Source organism: Sander vitreus, chromosome 2, assembly GCF_031162955.1.
Source record: "Sander vitreus isolate 19-12246 chromosome 2, sanVit1, whole genome shotgun sequence".
Classification (NCBI taxonomy): Eukaryota; Metazoa; Chordata; class Actinopteri; order Perciformes; family Percidae; genus Sander; species Sander vitreus.
Genome location: NC_135856.1, coordinates 17,251,789 through 17,265,025, shown reverse-complemented (window position 1 = coordinate 17,265,025; position 13,237 = coordinate 17,251,789). Strand labels below are relative to the sequence as shown.

At 39.3% G+C, this 13,237-nt stretch overlaps 1 protein-coding gene and 1 long non-coding RNA gene across 2 annotated transcripts; one reads left to right on the top strand and one right to left on the bottom strand.

Annotated features, from left to right (window-relative positions):
* Positions 1–22: 22 nt before the first annotated feature.
* On the bottom strand, positions 23–6,522 carry rnf11a (ring finger protein 11a). Its single transcript, XM_078281067.1, has 3 exons — positions 6,029–6,522; positions 3,815–3,987; positions 23–2,714 (listed from the first exon to the last, which is right to left on the bottom strand). The coding sequence occupies exons 1-3, from the start codon at positions 6,125–6,127 to the stop codon at positions 2,543–2,545; spliced, it is 444 nt and encodes a 147-aa protein (XP_078137193.1). The 5' UTR covers positions 6,128–6,522; the 3' UTR covers positions 23–2,542.
* A 3,331-nt stretch (positions 6,523–9,853) lies between these two features.
* LOC144537360 (uncharacterized) lies at positions 9,854–12,802 on the top strand. The gene is made up of 3 exons (XR_013503850.1): positions 9,854–10,011; positions 10,093–10,224; positions 10,309–12,802. It is a non-coding gene; the product is annotated as an uncharacterized LOC144537360 (long non-coding RNA).
* The last annotated feature ends 435 nt before the right edge of the window (positions 12,803–13,237 follow it).

Genomic DNA, 13,237 nt, shown 5'->3' with positions numbered 1-13,237 from the left:
CACACAAAGAGACAACACATCATTCTTTGGTAAATTTGGTATCCACTTTTATTGTGGTTACATGATTTTTCCTAAAATGTTCACACCAGTGGCACACATAAATTAAAACAAACTGCTAACAGCAACCAGAGCAAATTTCTGTTTTTTTTTCTTCTGGTTTCTGGCCTCATTCATCATGACACAAATAAGTACAGTGCTGGTATCAGTTTTCCCCCCTTGAGGACAACTAAAAGAAAAACAAGTCATGTCAGAAATGATTGTACTTCACAGGAATTGGCTTCACCTCAACCTTAAATGGTAGCCTGGATGCCAGCCGAACTTAGCCCCGCCCACAACATTTGAGGTCGGGATATTCTGACTAGAATCTGAGTATGACGACGTCAGGCTACTTAAAAGGCATAGCAGCCTGAGTACATCAGAAATGTCCTCTTATTGTCACATATACTGCCAAAAATCTTAAGCTGAAATAATGCTTTACATTCAGGATACATTCCTTTCTACTGCTGTAGCTTCTCTTTCAGCATTATACTTGTTTGTGCTATACATTATTCAGCCAGCATCAGAAAGTACACACCTACTAGGCCTACCAAAAGATAAAAGCATTTTTGTTTGACCAGACCCAGGGGCACTGGGAATGCATTACTTGTTGTAAGAAGGCCATCAACACAAATCAAAACCCAACCCCCAAGCTTAAAATTAGAAAAAGAGGGGGAACTACAACAATGTTTACATTTGACAGGTTTAATTTACAATGTTACCTTAACATTCCAATCTCTACCCACCATCTGCTCAACACACACACACAACAAAATATGCAAGCTACAGAGTGCCAAATAGTATCCCAAGGTGCTTAAAGGGGGATTGCACAGCATATCTTGTCTTTGTAAATGTCACTGACAGAAAACAATGTTCTTAAATCTTCTATCTAAACAACCCGTTCTTACTCCGAACTCGTAAAATACGGACGTTTGGACAGTGGCTGTCAGCATCTGAAGCGACGAAAAAGGCATCCTTCAGTGTGTTTGTAGAACCTAGTGGGGAGAGCAGCAGCTAGACGGGGGTAGCGAGTAGTATGTAAGGTCGAAGTTCCACGTAGGATGGGTCAAACACAGGACTTTCACCCAGGAGACCGGGGTTCGTGTTCCGCTTGTCACGTTTCCTAAAGTCGCTTTCTTCTTTAACCGCCCTGTTCTTCCCGTGTGTCACGGAACCGTAAGCCCACCCACGACCTTTTCCTTAACATAACGTCAAAAGTAGAGATGGTCCGATACCATCTTTTGCTTCCCGATACCTATACCTGAACTTGCGTATCGGCCGATACCAAGTACCGATTCGATACCAGTGTGTCATATATTTTATTATGTTTTAAAAACTGTATACTACTATCCCTGTATGGATGTGATATTATTTCTTACTTTGTTGTCGGTCTGGATCAGGTTAAACTCTTTGTGAAACATGAATGCCACAGAACGTTATTTTATTCTGCAGTTTGACAGTCAGTTATAACGGAAAAAGAACATAAATAAACTACTTTAATGTATTTTTTTCTTTAGGGCTTTATTACATGGTATCGGATTGGTGCATAAACTCCCATACTTCCCGATACTGATACCAGCGTTTTAGGCGGTATCGGAGTCGATACCGATACTGGTATCGGTATCGGTACATCTCTAGTCAAAAGGGACGCCAATAGTCCTGACCAAGCCACTTTGTTAAAACGCTAAAGGAGACTTTTAGCGTCAATAACAACGACAAAAGGCACCTGACCAAGCATCCTTATTTTACGAGATGGGAGTAAGAACCTGTTGATCTAAAATGACACCATTATATCTCACAGCACTGTAGACATGAATGGTCATGGGACCTCATAGCACAACTTTAGATAGATAGATAGCTTTTATTATTAGGTCCATTTAGAAAAAAAAAACATACAACACAAAAGGACAGATACAAAAGAACAGACACAAATTAAAAAAGACAGCTATACCAGTATTCCCATGAGGGTGACTGGTATTGCACACTGGTATCCAACTTTGTTTAGAAAAACAGATTTTTCTGTGTTTTGTGATTGCATATCAGTAGAGAGGCCTTTGTGTTTATGTCATTCAAGGCCACAAGTTCATTTGAGAAACATGGTAACTTCACTTGACCAAGACAAATTTTCTGCATTTTCTCCATTGATATTACTTATTGCACATTACGTCTAAAAAGGGGAAGTAATTCATTGAAGTCATTCAAAAGTGAAATTACTTTTGCAGATATAATTTGCTACGTGTACAGCTTTCCTTATTCTTCATCTAGCTTGATTTGGCACATTGTCCTACTGTAAAAGGCGAAGAGTTTCCAAAGCTCAAATAGGTGGATATCAGACTTAAGCAATTTCCCGTGGGGCACAGCTTTCCACACCTGTCTGCATCCTAAAACACCCTTCAAACATCTGCATAATGCCACATCACCTTGGCTACCTGTTTGAACAGCTAGGACAAGTTTTGGCTAAAAAGATGCAGTTACTTTTAGGCGGGAGCAGCCATCATGGGGCTGCTCAGTTGGTTTCGTAAGAGGACAGCAGGGCTGCATCTACCGGCTCCATGCAGGAGGGGCAGGTGAAGGAGCGCATCAGCCAGGGGTCAATGCAATCCATGTGGTAGATGTGAAGGCAGGGCAAGAACCGAATGGGATCGCCATACTCAAAATCCATCATGCAAATCACACACCTGGTGGAGAGAGAAATTAAAAGTAAATTTATAATTCTTTGTGTCACTTTGTTGTTTTCAAGTTTTTTGAACGAGAAAGGAGTAGGCCTGTAACAATTATTGCATAATTGTCTAATTGCCAATTACTTTACATAATTGTGGTTTCTTTGTTTAACTGCAATTAATTGCTAACATTAGCTAAAGTCTTAAGACGTGTCACTGGTAATTGTTGATTTTGTTTAGATATGCCAATTTGTAATTATATAAGTGATTATTGGTCGGACTGTATATTTTTATGACTATTTCAATTGTTAGTTGTTGGCACTTGACCCTATACACGTTCATAGCAACACAAATGACAAGGGGGGGGGGATACAGTTAGAAACAATGTTTTATGATAATAAAGAGGCATGGCTTAATTCACAGGCTGTGTATTTGTGTTATTCAATTATCAGGGTCACATGACAGTGATATTTAACCAGAAGATGTATCCTGGAATTCATTCAAAACTTTAATTTGTTTTTAAAAAGTAAATTTTTTTTTATTTGACTGAAAGAGACAATTATATTTTTAATCGTAATTATTTCTGTGACAAATAATTCTACAGCAACATTTGGAATTGTTACAGCTCTAGAAAGGCGCCCCAGAAGCAGGTGAACATCAACCGCCTCTTGTCTTCTGGTCAGAAAACTTAGGGAAAGAAAATCCCAATACACAAAAAAATAAATTGTATTTTGGGGTACAAAGTTTCTTTATTCCAGATGGCCTCATGTCGTAGCCACTGGAAGCCAATTTACTAATAAGATGGCACCTGATATCCCATTGAAATAAACCCATAGGTCCATTTGTTGATAATCACCACAACAGTGATGTGGGGCTGTGCATGTGTATGCTCTAATCTACATTGTAAGTCCACTGCTGTAAAAAAATGTTGTTGTATAAAGTATTATTTTGAGCATTTTATTCACTCAATATGACAAGATCCCATTCTGACCAAAAGCTCAGAGTACAACTTTATTTACAAAATGGTACAAACATTAACCCAGTCTTTTGTGTGTATTTAAAACAACAATAACAACAAAAAAGAATAATACAAAAGACTAATCATATTTTAGACTCACTCTTTAACTTTCTTGTCAGAGGGGTCGGAGCCCGGGTCAAAGATGCCTTTGGGCAGGTGATGGATGAGACCGATGCGCTGGGCAATGCGGACCTGCTCCTCCTCGGTCAGCTGATGAGCCAGACGACTCTCTCCTGGGGTGGGATGGTACACCGGCAAAGGCTGGGTGCTCTCCTGGAAAGAAGGAACAGCAGACAACCTGCATCATTTATGAAGCAAGTCTTCTTAAAAGGGGATTTTAAATATGCCAATGCTCCCTTTGCATTACAGCCTAACAGATTTCTGAAGCTGATACTGATATTTGTCAAGCTGATCACATCAGTTTGAAAAGTCATTGAGGGACATCAGACATTGCATCAACAGTATGGCCCATCTTACAAGTAGTAATGGATGAAATAAAATCACTGTTATTGAAGTCTTGGTATTGTGATTGGGATTTTGGTTGTCATAATATTCTGATGCATTGTAATTACAGTTAAATCCAATTTCTGATGTAGAGCAGTGTGACTATGCCTCTTCCAGCTATTCTACCATAACAAGTTTACCTATACTATTTTTTCACCCATTCTTATAAGTGTACCTGTGATAGGAAGAACTCAACAAATTAAAGTCACAACTTGAACAAATTGTATCGTCCAGGGCTTCTGTAATTTCATAATTAGACATTTCTGTGACTGGTACATTAATACTGAGTGCTAACAGTATGCTAACAGCAGTACTGGAAGAAATACTCAGTACTAAGTAAAAGTACTAATACACTACCACACTGAAAATACTCAACTACAAGTAAAAGTCATGCATTCAGAATCATCCCTGTCAGTGTTTTACTACATATGATATGTATGGACTAATATTACTGCTGCATTAATGTGTATGTTGCGTTTGACTGTTTACTGTTGTGCTAATGTTAACTCCTTTATAAACTGTTGGGTAGTTAATCTACAGCAATAAGATCATCATATGTTTGTAGCGTCGCTGTACTGTGAGAACCACGTATCTCTAAAACGTCAACTTTTCATAAGCTCAGAAAAACAGCCCTGTTTTCAGCTTTCCGTCTCCGACAATTCATTTTCCAGCTAACCCAAGAGAGTTTCTCAGGAGAGTCAAAACTAATTTTAGTTCATGGGCCACATAAAGCCCAATTTGATATCAAGTGCGCAGGACCAGTACAACCATTGCATAATAACCGATAAATAACAACACCTCCAAACGTCTCCCTTTCCTTAAGTCTAAAGGGGTACAAGACGGTACATTCTGTAAATTTCCACAATTAATGAACAATCCATGTCCAATACAGTTGATAAACATCCTGGGATATCTCAAGAAAAAGTTAAGTGCAATTTGCACAATATGTATCAGTTTTTGGATGGAAAAGGAAATTAGTCTGATAGTGGCGCCAAATAAATATATATATATATATATATATATATATATATATATATTTATATATATAGTATATTCCTTACGTACTGAAAGGTGCTGTGAACACACCAAGAACACTGGTTCCATTTACCACTGTAAAGAAATAGGAACTGATCAATTTTTTCTTGGAAAGCCCTGTCCACTTTTCTCCTTTCAGCATAGGGCCTGCTACTCTTATTAGGACAGCACGACCCCCAGTGGACAAATGGTAATATTGGAACTAATGACTACATTTCACAATTTGCAAAGTCATCCAGTAGTCCATATTGGATCGTTTGGTGGGCTGGTTCTGGTCCAAATGCCGTATGTTTGACACCCCTGGTTTATTTATTTATATATATATATATATATATATATATATATATATATATATATACTAGGATAATTTTCTCAACCCACAAAATCCTTTAGTTTATCAGAAAAATAATAAAATCACCAAATTTGGAGATACATGGTTTTTACTGGCCAAGCAGGGTATGAACAATTGTAATCTAAAAAGTAACTAAAGCTGTCAGACAAATGTAAAGTAAAAAGCACAACAAATTTCTCTTAGATGCAATGGAGTAGAAGTATGGAGTTGCATAAAATAAAAAAATACTCAAGTAAAGTGCCTCAAATGTGTACAACAGTACTTGGATGTAACGTTAGCCTACTTCACGTCAGTGACATTCCACCATACCTGACAGGTATAATAATCACTGATATGTAGACTTTATTTAATGGCATACAAAAATGACTGAGGTGCATGACATGCATCCCCGGAGTGTATTTAACTTGAGCCCCAGCAGCTCACCTGGTAGGGCGGCGGAGGCTCTCCAGGCAGACTGCCCCCCTCGGACTCGTTCAGCAGCGACAGGTCATCCGCACCTTGTGAAAACAGGCAGTTCCCCATTGAACTGAGACCACCATGAGAGTGTCCACTTCACTCTGAAGGTGACAGACACTTTGCAAGCCTCGACTGGCGCTAAACCATGGGTGTATAATAATAATAACGACAGTGTGAACGAGTTTGTTTGACGTTAGCTTAGCTAAGGTTAGCTGTTAGCTTATAGTTTGTTGTCATCCCACGAAGAGCTTAACGGAAAATCGACGGGAGGAACGACGTCGCTCTCTTGGCGGAATAAACGCCCAACGTTGAGCTATAAAGGGGCTGGCAAAACGATTGGTGACAAAGGTTTTAACCGTTACAGCTAGGTGTTTTGTGTGTTTCTGTTTGTATGTTGCCTTCTTGTGTTTACAAAAACCACAAACCGTAATATCGTCTGTTACCGTTTGTAAAACACTACACTTCCGCCTTCAACATTCAGAATAAAAGTGGAGAATGTTAACATTTTTTTTTAAACTATAGTTTAGTATTCAATAACCTCACGTATGGGCGCATTATACTTGTAGTTTATTGTTACGTAGTATTTATACAAAATACTATAGCACAATTTAATAAAATATTTATTTTAATGATGTTTAGTTGATCATCAGGACATAAAAGAGCTCTGTAACTTTCCAACAAGAAATGCTAGTATAACTTCAAACAGAGAACGCCAGGAAGCATAAGTCAGCCCTATAGGCCTCTTCAGCAAAGATTTCTACTGGATGTAAAAAATAAAAATAAAAAATAAAGAAATAGTAGGCTACTATATGACAGCGTGGGCACTGTAAAATCTCTTTGATTATTGATCACAGATATGTTTGAAATCCTCTCCTAACCTATAGGCCTACTTCATCCTCACACTTTGTCATTTAATCTGTAACTGTGCAAGAATAAATATTAGCTCCTATTGACCTGGCTACAGTATACAGTTTATGGCTATTTGAAGGCCTTTTCTCCATTCACAGCTACACATGAAATGGGGGGGAGAATATGTACAGGAGCTGTGCGATCTTCTCCAGTGTGTTCCTTGCAGGTAGAAACAGGAGAAATGCCACTATGTTCGCGAAGAAAGCAACTCCAGGCTAACTATTGGGTCAACTTGATGGGTCAAAGTTGTGATCACCCAGTTAAAATAACAATTCAGGCAAGCTGGGAGAGAGAGGTGGAAAGACTTCCAAGTTTTGGATGGACAGGGGAGACATTAGCACAGGAAATGTCTATACATGACAATAACTTTTGTCCAGGAGTACTGTGGCCATCAGTTCCTTTATGGCAATTGGAGGTCCCAATGACTGATTTAGAGATACTTGGGATTAAGTCAGAAAACCCTGAATCAGATTTGGTGCATGAATTCCAGTGTCATATAAGAGAAAGATATCAGGAACACATATCATTTGTACTGATGGTTCAAAGGATCAAGAAACAGGTGCTACATGAGCAGCTTTTTGTTGTTCAGAGATGGAATGCCCAAGCTTGTAAGAGAACCTCAAATTTCCTAAGTGTGTTCATAGTGGAATTATATGCAATCCTGATGGCAGTGCAATGGACTGAGCAGATTCAGAATCATAAAGTGTTGATATGTAGTGACTCTGTGTCAGCTATCAATAGTATTGGGAAAGGGTCATCAAAGAGTCGACAAGATCTTGTATATGATATTCTTCCGGCAATTAGAGATGTGAAAAGGAGAGGAGTAGAAATATCATTAGTATGGGTCCCAGCTCATTCAATTCAATTCAATTCAATTTTTTTTATAGTATCAATTCATAACAAGAGTTATCTCAAGACACTTTACAGATAGAGTAGGTCTAGACCACACTCTATAATTTACAAAGATCCAACAATTCCAGTAATTCCCCCAAGAGCAAGCATTCAGTGCGACAGTGGCGAGGAAAAACTCCCTTTTAGGAAAAAACCTCGGACAGACCCAGGCTCTTGGTAGGCCGTGTCTGACGGTGCCGGTTGGGGGTGTGATGAACAGTGGCAATAATAGTCACAATAAAGATAATGGATCAGTGACTAGAAATAGTAGCTGTAGTAGTTCATGGCATAGCAGGGCACTGCAGGGTGTCACAGGATGTAGCTGGGCGTCACAGGACGCAGCAGGATGTAGCAGGGCACTGCAGAGCGTAGCAGGTGTAACAGGGCATAGCAGGGCACGCAGCAGGACCACGGCGACAGGCTGCAACCATGATTTAGGGGCCACCCTAATACTCATGTAGGTATTGCAACAAATGAAAAGGTTGATAAGTTGGCCAAGGAAGCTGCTCAAAAGGAAACCATAGATGTCAACATTAATCTATCCAAGGCGGAGGGTAAAAGTATTGTGTGGCAGGGAACAATTTTTAAATGGCAACAGCTCTGGGAGCGAGAAAACAAAGGGAGGCACCTATTCTCAATATCTAGTAGGGTAACTGACTCAGTTAATGTTTGTAAAAGAGGGGAGGTCAGACGTAAGGAAGAGGTTATTATTTTTAGAATGAGGATTGGTCTGAACAGCACCTTATTTATTTTAGGAAAACACCAGAGTGGCTTGTGTTCATGTCAGGAACCTGAGACAGTGCAACATGTTTTGATTTATTGTAGAAATTATGACCGCCAAAGACAAGATCTACTCAGAAAATTGACAGAATTGGTTTGGAAGAACTATCTCTGAAAAGTATTTTAGAAGTAGGGTCAAGCGGGAGGGGAAAACGTTTTTTCAAATTTTTAGGAGACACTGGGCTGTATAACAGGATATAGTGCACTAAGGTGCTAGTTCCATAGATGGCAGCAATGCAACTTTTTGGATGCTGGCTGCCGTAAAACCCCGAAGAAGAAGAAGAAGAAGAAGAAGAAGAAGCGGCAAAAGAAAAGACGGTTACTGTTATATTATTTTAACGTTGTTCTGGTTTGTTTTACTTAACGTTACATCTTTGTGTCCCGTCCTGCTTCACCTCAGCCCAGTGCGGGTTTGATATTTGAGGACTGAAAAATGGTAAGAGAAAGATCACGTAGGCTATTTTGTCGAAATGTTTGATATATCTCACTTTAACACATAGCTTTAATTAGTGGCATAACACATTTAGTTTAACGTTAGCTGTTATTGTATAGCTAATATGCAAATTTCTGCAGGGTGGTATCTTTTTATTACTCGCCAAATGTAACAGATCGAGCTGACGAGAGTAGCGTACTACTGTGACTACGTTTGGTTTTCAAAATAAGTATTGCCAAATACCGGTTCAAAGTACCAAGTGCATGTACTTGTCCACAAATATTATGCTCATGAACTGCCTATGGAAGAAATGTTTTTATACCACACCAAAGTTAGACGAAAAGGCCTCTTGTTCTTAATAAAGGACAATGTGATACTTTTACCAAAGAGTATAGAAGTACTTCTATACTCTTTGCTTTTACCGCAATTGTAAAATGACGAGCTGCTCAAACAGAGAAGTAAGTCATGACTCCAAATTTCCCAAGTGCGGCTGCACCACCAGACCAGCCGCCAAACAAACTGTTACATAAAACAAGAAATTACATATTTTTTTAGTCATTTTTTCATTTGTCATATTTTCCGGGAATCTTATCTCCCTACAAATGATCTAGGGCCGGGTATGTCATTCTGAAATCATTTTATAGGGTGAACTGCTCCTTATGTTTACCCCCCAAATTTCCAGAAATATTAGCCAGATACTAGTGGAACAGGGCCTAGCTTGTATACAGACTTTCCCTAATGTCAGTCTTCACACATTTAGTTCACAGCTGCTCCTCCTCCACCACCACCACCACTGCCCTCTCGTCCATCCCATGGACACCAGCGTGAAAGTATTACTCCATCTCCTGGGTATGCAGCAATACCATGTTCTTCTGACAGCCCAAGTCCTCCAGTCCAAGAGACAAGTCCTTCACCAGAGGCTATACATAGTGCAGAGGTAAGATATCCTCCACAATCTGGAGTTATGTTGGTGCAAGACCCCTAAAACATATTAATGTGAAATCTCCAAAACATCCAGGGTGCACCAGCTTCATCACTACTCCCAGTTCAAAATGGACCCCAGTCTCCTCCGTCGGAAGGGCAAAAAGACAATCCCTCTGATGGTGAGGTGAGACACCATCCAGTGCAGGAAACTGACCCTGTACCGCAGGTAGATTATCTCTTAGTAGATTCTCTTTTTCACTTTCCATAACCCATAAAACACAAGAAATAACTGTTCATTTTCTTTCTGAAGACAGAGCAGCAAGATGGCGTACCCAATCACCTGGACCAGACTGGAGAGGACCAATTGACCTGAAGCACTTTAGTTACTTAAATGCATAGACTACATTTACCAGTACTTGAAAAGGCCGTTCTGAACTGCACGGAAACACTGTTGCATGGAAGGTACAGTTGAGTGAGCACATCACTTTATGTTCAGGCCAAAAGTGTTTGGATACTTGACTTCAGCCTTCAATCCTCATCATCATCATCATTCTCGTTCCTTGCAGCTGAATTGATAATTTAGTGCTTTGCTTGTTTTCATGCAAATCCTAGCCATATAGGCCTACTTTATAGTGCCTTTGAGAAACTCTTAAGCTTAAAAATAGATATTTTAGTGACATAGCCATAAAAGGGTAAAAGCACTTTGAGTGTATATTGTTGCTGCTATTTATATTGTCTCTCTGCCCCTGGAGACTGCACATTTTTACAGCCTGGGTTACAAACTGGGGATGTGGATTTTAAAATACATAGGCATTTACCCAGGAGGGAAATGTTTTGGTTGAATTAAGGGAATTGTAAGATCAAGCATATTTGGAGCTTGACCTATACTTGGCACTCTGCTTGGGAACTGAAGTCAGGATATTTTGCAGTTGCGGCTTTAATTTTAAGCACACTATTGTAATCTGTCTCTCTGAGTTCCCCAGTTTTATGGAATTACTGTATGTGCAATACTAAATTGTGGGAGTACCCCTTTGACAGTATATTCTCTAAAATGAGAGTACTTAAATGTACAATTCCTTGTGATTTTCTTAAATTATCTAATTTTATTGTTTTATTGAAATGCACATTTGGATCAAATTGTTCTTGTCAATTTCCAAAATGTTTCCAGAAATTAAACTCACGCCTGCTTTGAACACTCAGTTTCTTTGCTTTTCTGCTTCAAGTAAAAACTTAAATACTTTGTTGTCAATGCTTTAAAATCATTATAAAATCATATCATATATGCAGGATGTTACAGCCATGCTAGCTGCTCTGCAAGGCTGTACTTAGACAGGGCAGTGCTTTGAGCTAAATGCTAAGGTCAGCATGCTAACATGCTCACAGTGACAATGATAACTTGCTGACGTGTAGCAGGTACTAATGTTTACCATGTGAACTTCAGTTTAGCGTGTTAACATGCGGACATTTGCTAATTAGCAGTTATCAATTCTACATGTTTTAAGAGATGATGATGATGATGGCAATACATTTTTGGCTTACATCCCAGCAGCTCCAGCTGCTACATCAACAAAGACAAAAAATGAAGACAACAAACAAGAATACACACACTTCACATAATGGGATTAAGTGCCATGTTACATTTTAGGATTTACTGGTGTTCAACAGGGCTTCAGTTTTACTCTGTTGAATCGTGGAACCCTGTGTTTCCGATTGAAGATATCAATTTGTATTTACTGTTTAAGACATGGTTGGGGTAAGAGACAATTTTGTTGGCCATTCTTAGTATGTTATTATGGTAAACTGATTCATACTTTCTCAAGGGGTTGACCTACAATCCTTGAGCAGATTTTCATTCAGTGGAAGAGTTCTGACGTTAAAGTGGTGGACAAACACTTGTGCTATGTAGTATTACAATACTGTGGAAAATTCAAAATCACATTAGTAAAAAAAAAAAAAAAAGTCTACTCACCTCAAAAGACCTAAAGCAGCAGATAAAATAAAGTATTTGTTTTGTCCTTTTGATATTAAGGCTGCACTATTTACATGAAGACAAGTATACCGGCATTTGCTAAATAGCACGTCTACTATATCATGTTATTGTACGTTATGCAGCTCCAGAGCTGATTCCTTATTTAGTCAGCAGTCTATAGAAAGAAAGACATGGCACAGCAAGATGGTACAGTCAAGAACATCCTTTTTATTCAATCAGGTGCTGCTCTTTTCAAACTGTGTTTTTCTTCTTATGGAAAAGAAACTGTAATTAACACATGCATTTCACCTAGAGCTCTGGGGGTGTTCTCACAAAGAAGTGGTGCTGCACTGAGGGCGTAGACAGAGGCGTAGAAGAGCTGGGAGTCAGGGGGCCTAGGGTGCTGCCTATTACACCAATAACCATACACGCTTAGGATGAAGAACAAAATAAACAGAGCAAAGACACGGAGTAGTCCAGCATGAGGTGGTCAGAGGAGAAAAATGGAGGGACTTCCCTGAATCCTCAGAAATCTGAGCGTTCAGGTTCATGCTGGCCTTTTATCTATCTGGTTGGTGTGTTGTAAATGGTTAATACTGCTGACACCGTGAACAATAATACTTCACTTTAAAAGATTGGTCTGAATGGATATGGATATGTCCTGAAAATGCAAACCCCCCTCTTTCAGCCTCGTGCAGGACAAGTCCGGTTATAAGGTGCTTGTAGCTTTCATTTACAGTCCAAAGGCATCCTTGAAGAGAGCCTAAATGAAAGCATACCCTGATAGCAAATATTAAAAGAAATCCAAATTAAAAGAAAAATAAAAATAAAGGAGGGTGTAAAGCAAAGTCAAAAATAAATAGCTAAAACAAACTTATCATAGTCAACGCAGCCCCTTTCCAACATCCCAAAGGAGTTCATCCAGCCTTCTCGACCCCATTAATCTTCTCTGTAAACCTTTTTAACCTAAACCCCTGTCGTCCTTTCCTAACCCACCCAAGGACACCCCCAAAAGCCCGTCAGCGTAATTTGTTCACTTACATTAGCTGCTGAATGGAGAAGCTGAAGAAGATGGGTATGGTAATACAATGTGAAGCATACAGACAAGAATAACATGTGAGCTAACTGCATTCTGCTCAGACAAAAGTTTTTCGGCAATTTTTTTTTTTTCACCCTCCCAACAGCGGAGAGGGCATGAGAGAGAGCGAGAGAGAGAGAGAGAGAGAGAGAGAGAGAGAGAGAGAGAGAGAGAGAGACGGACACACAGTTA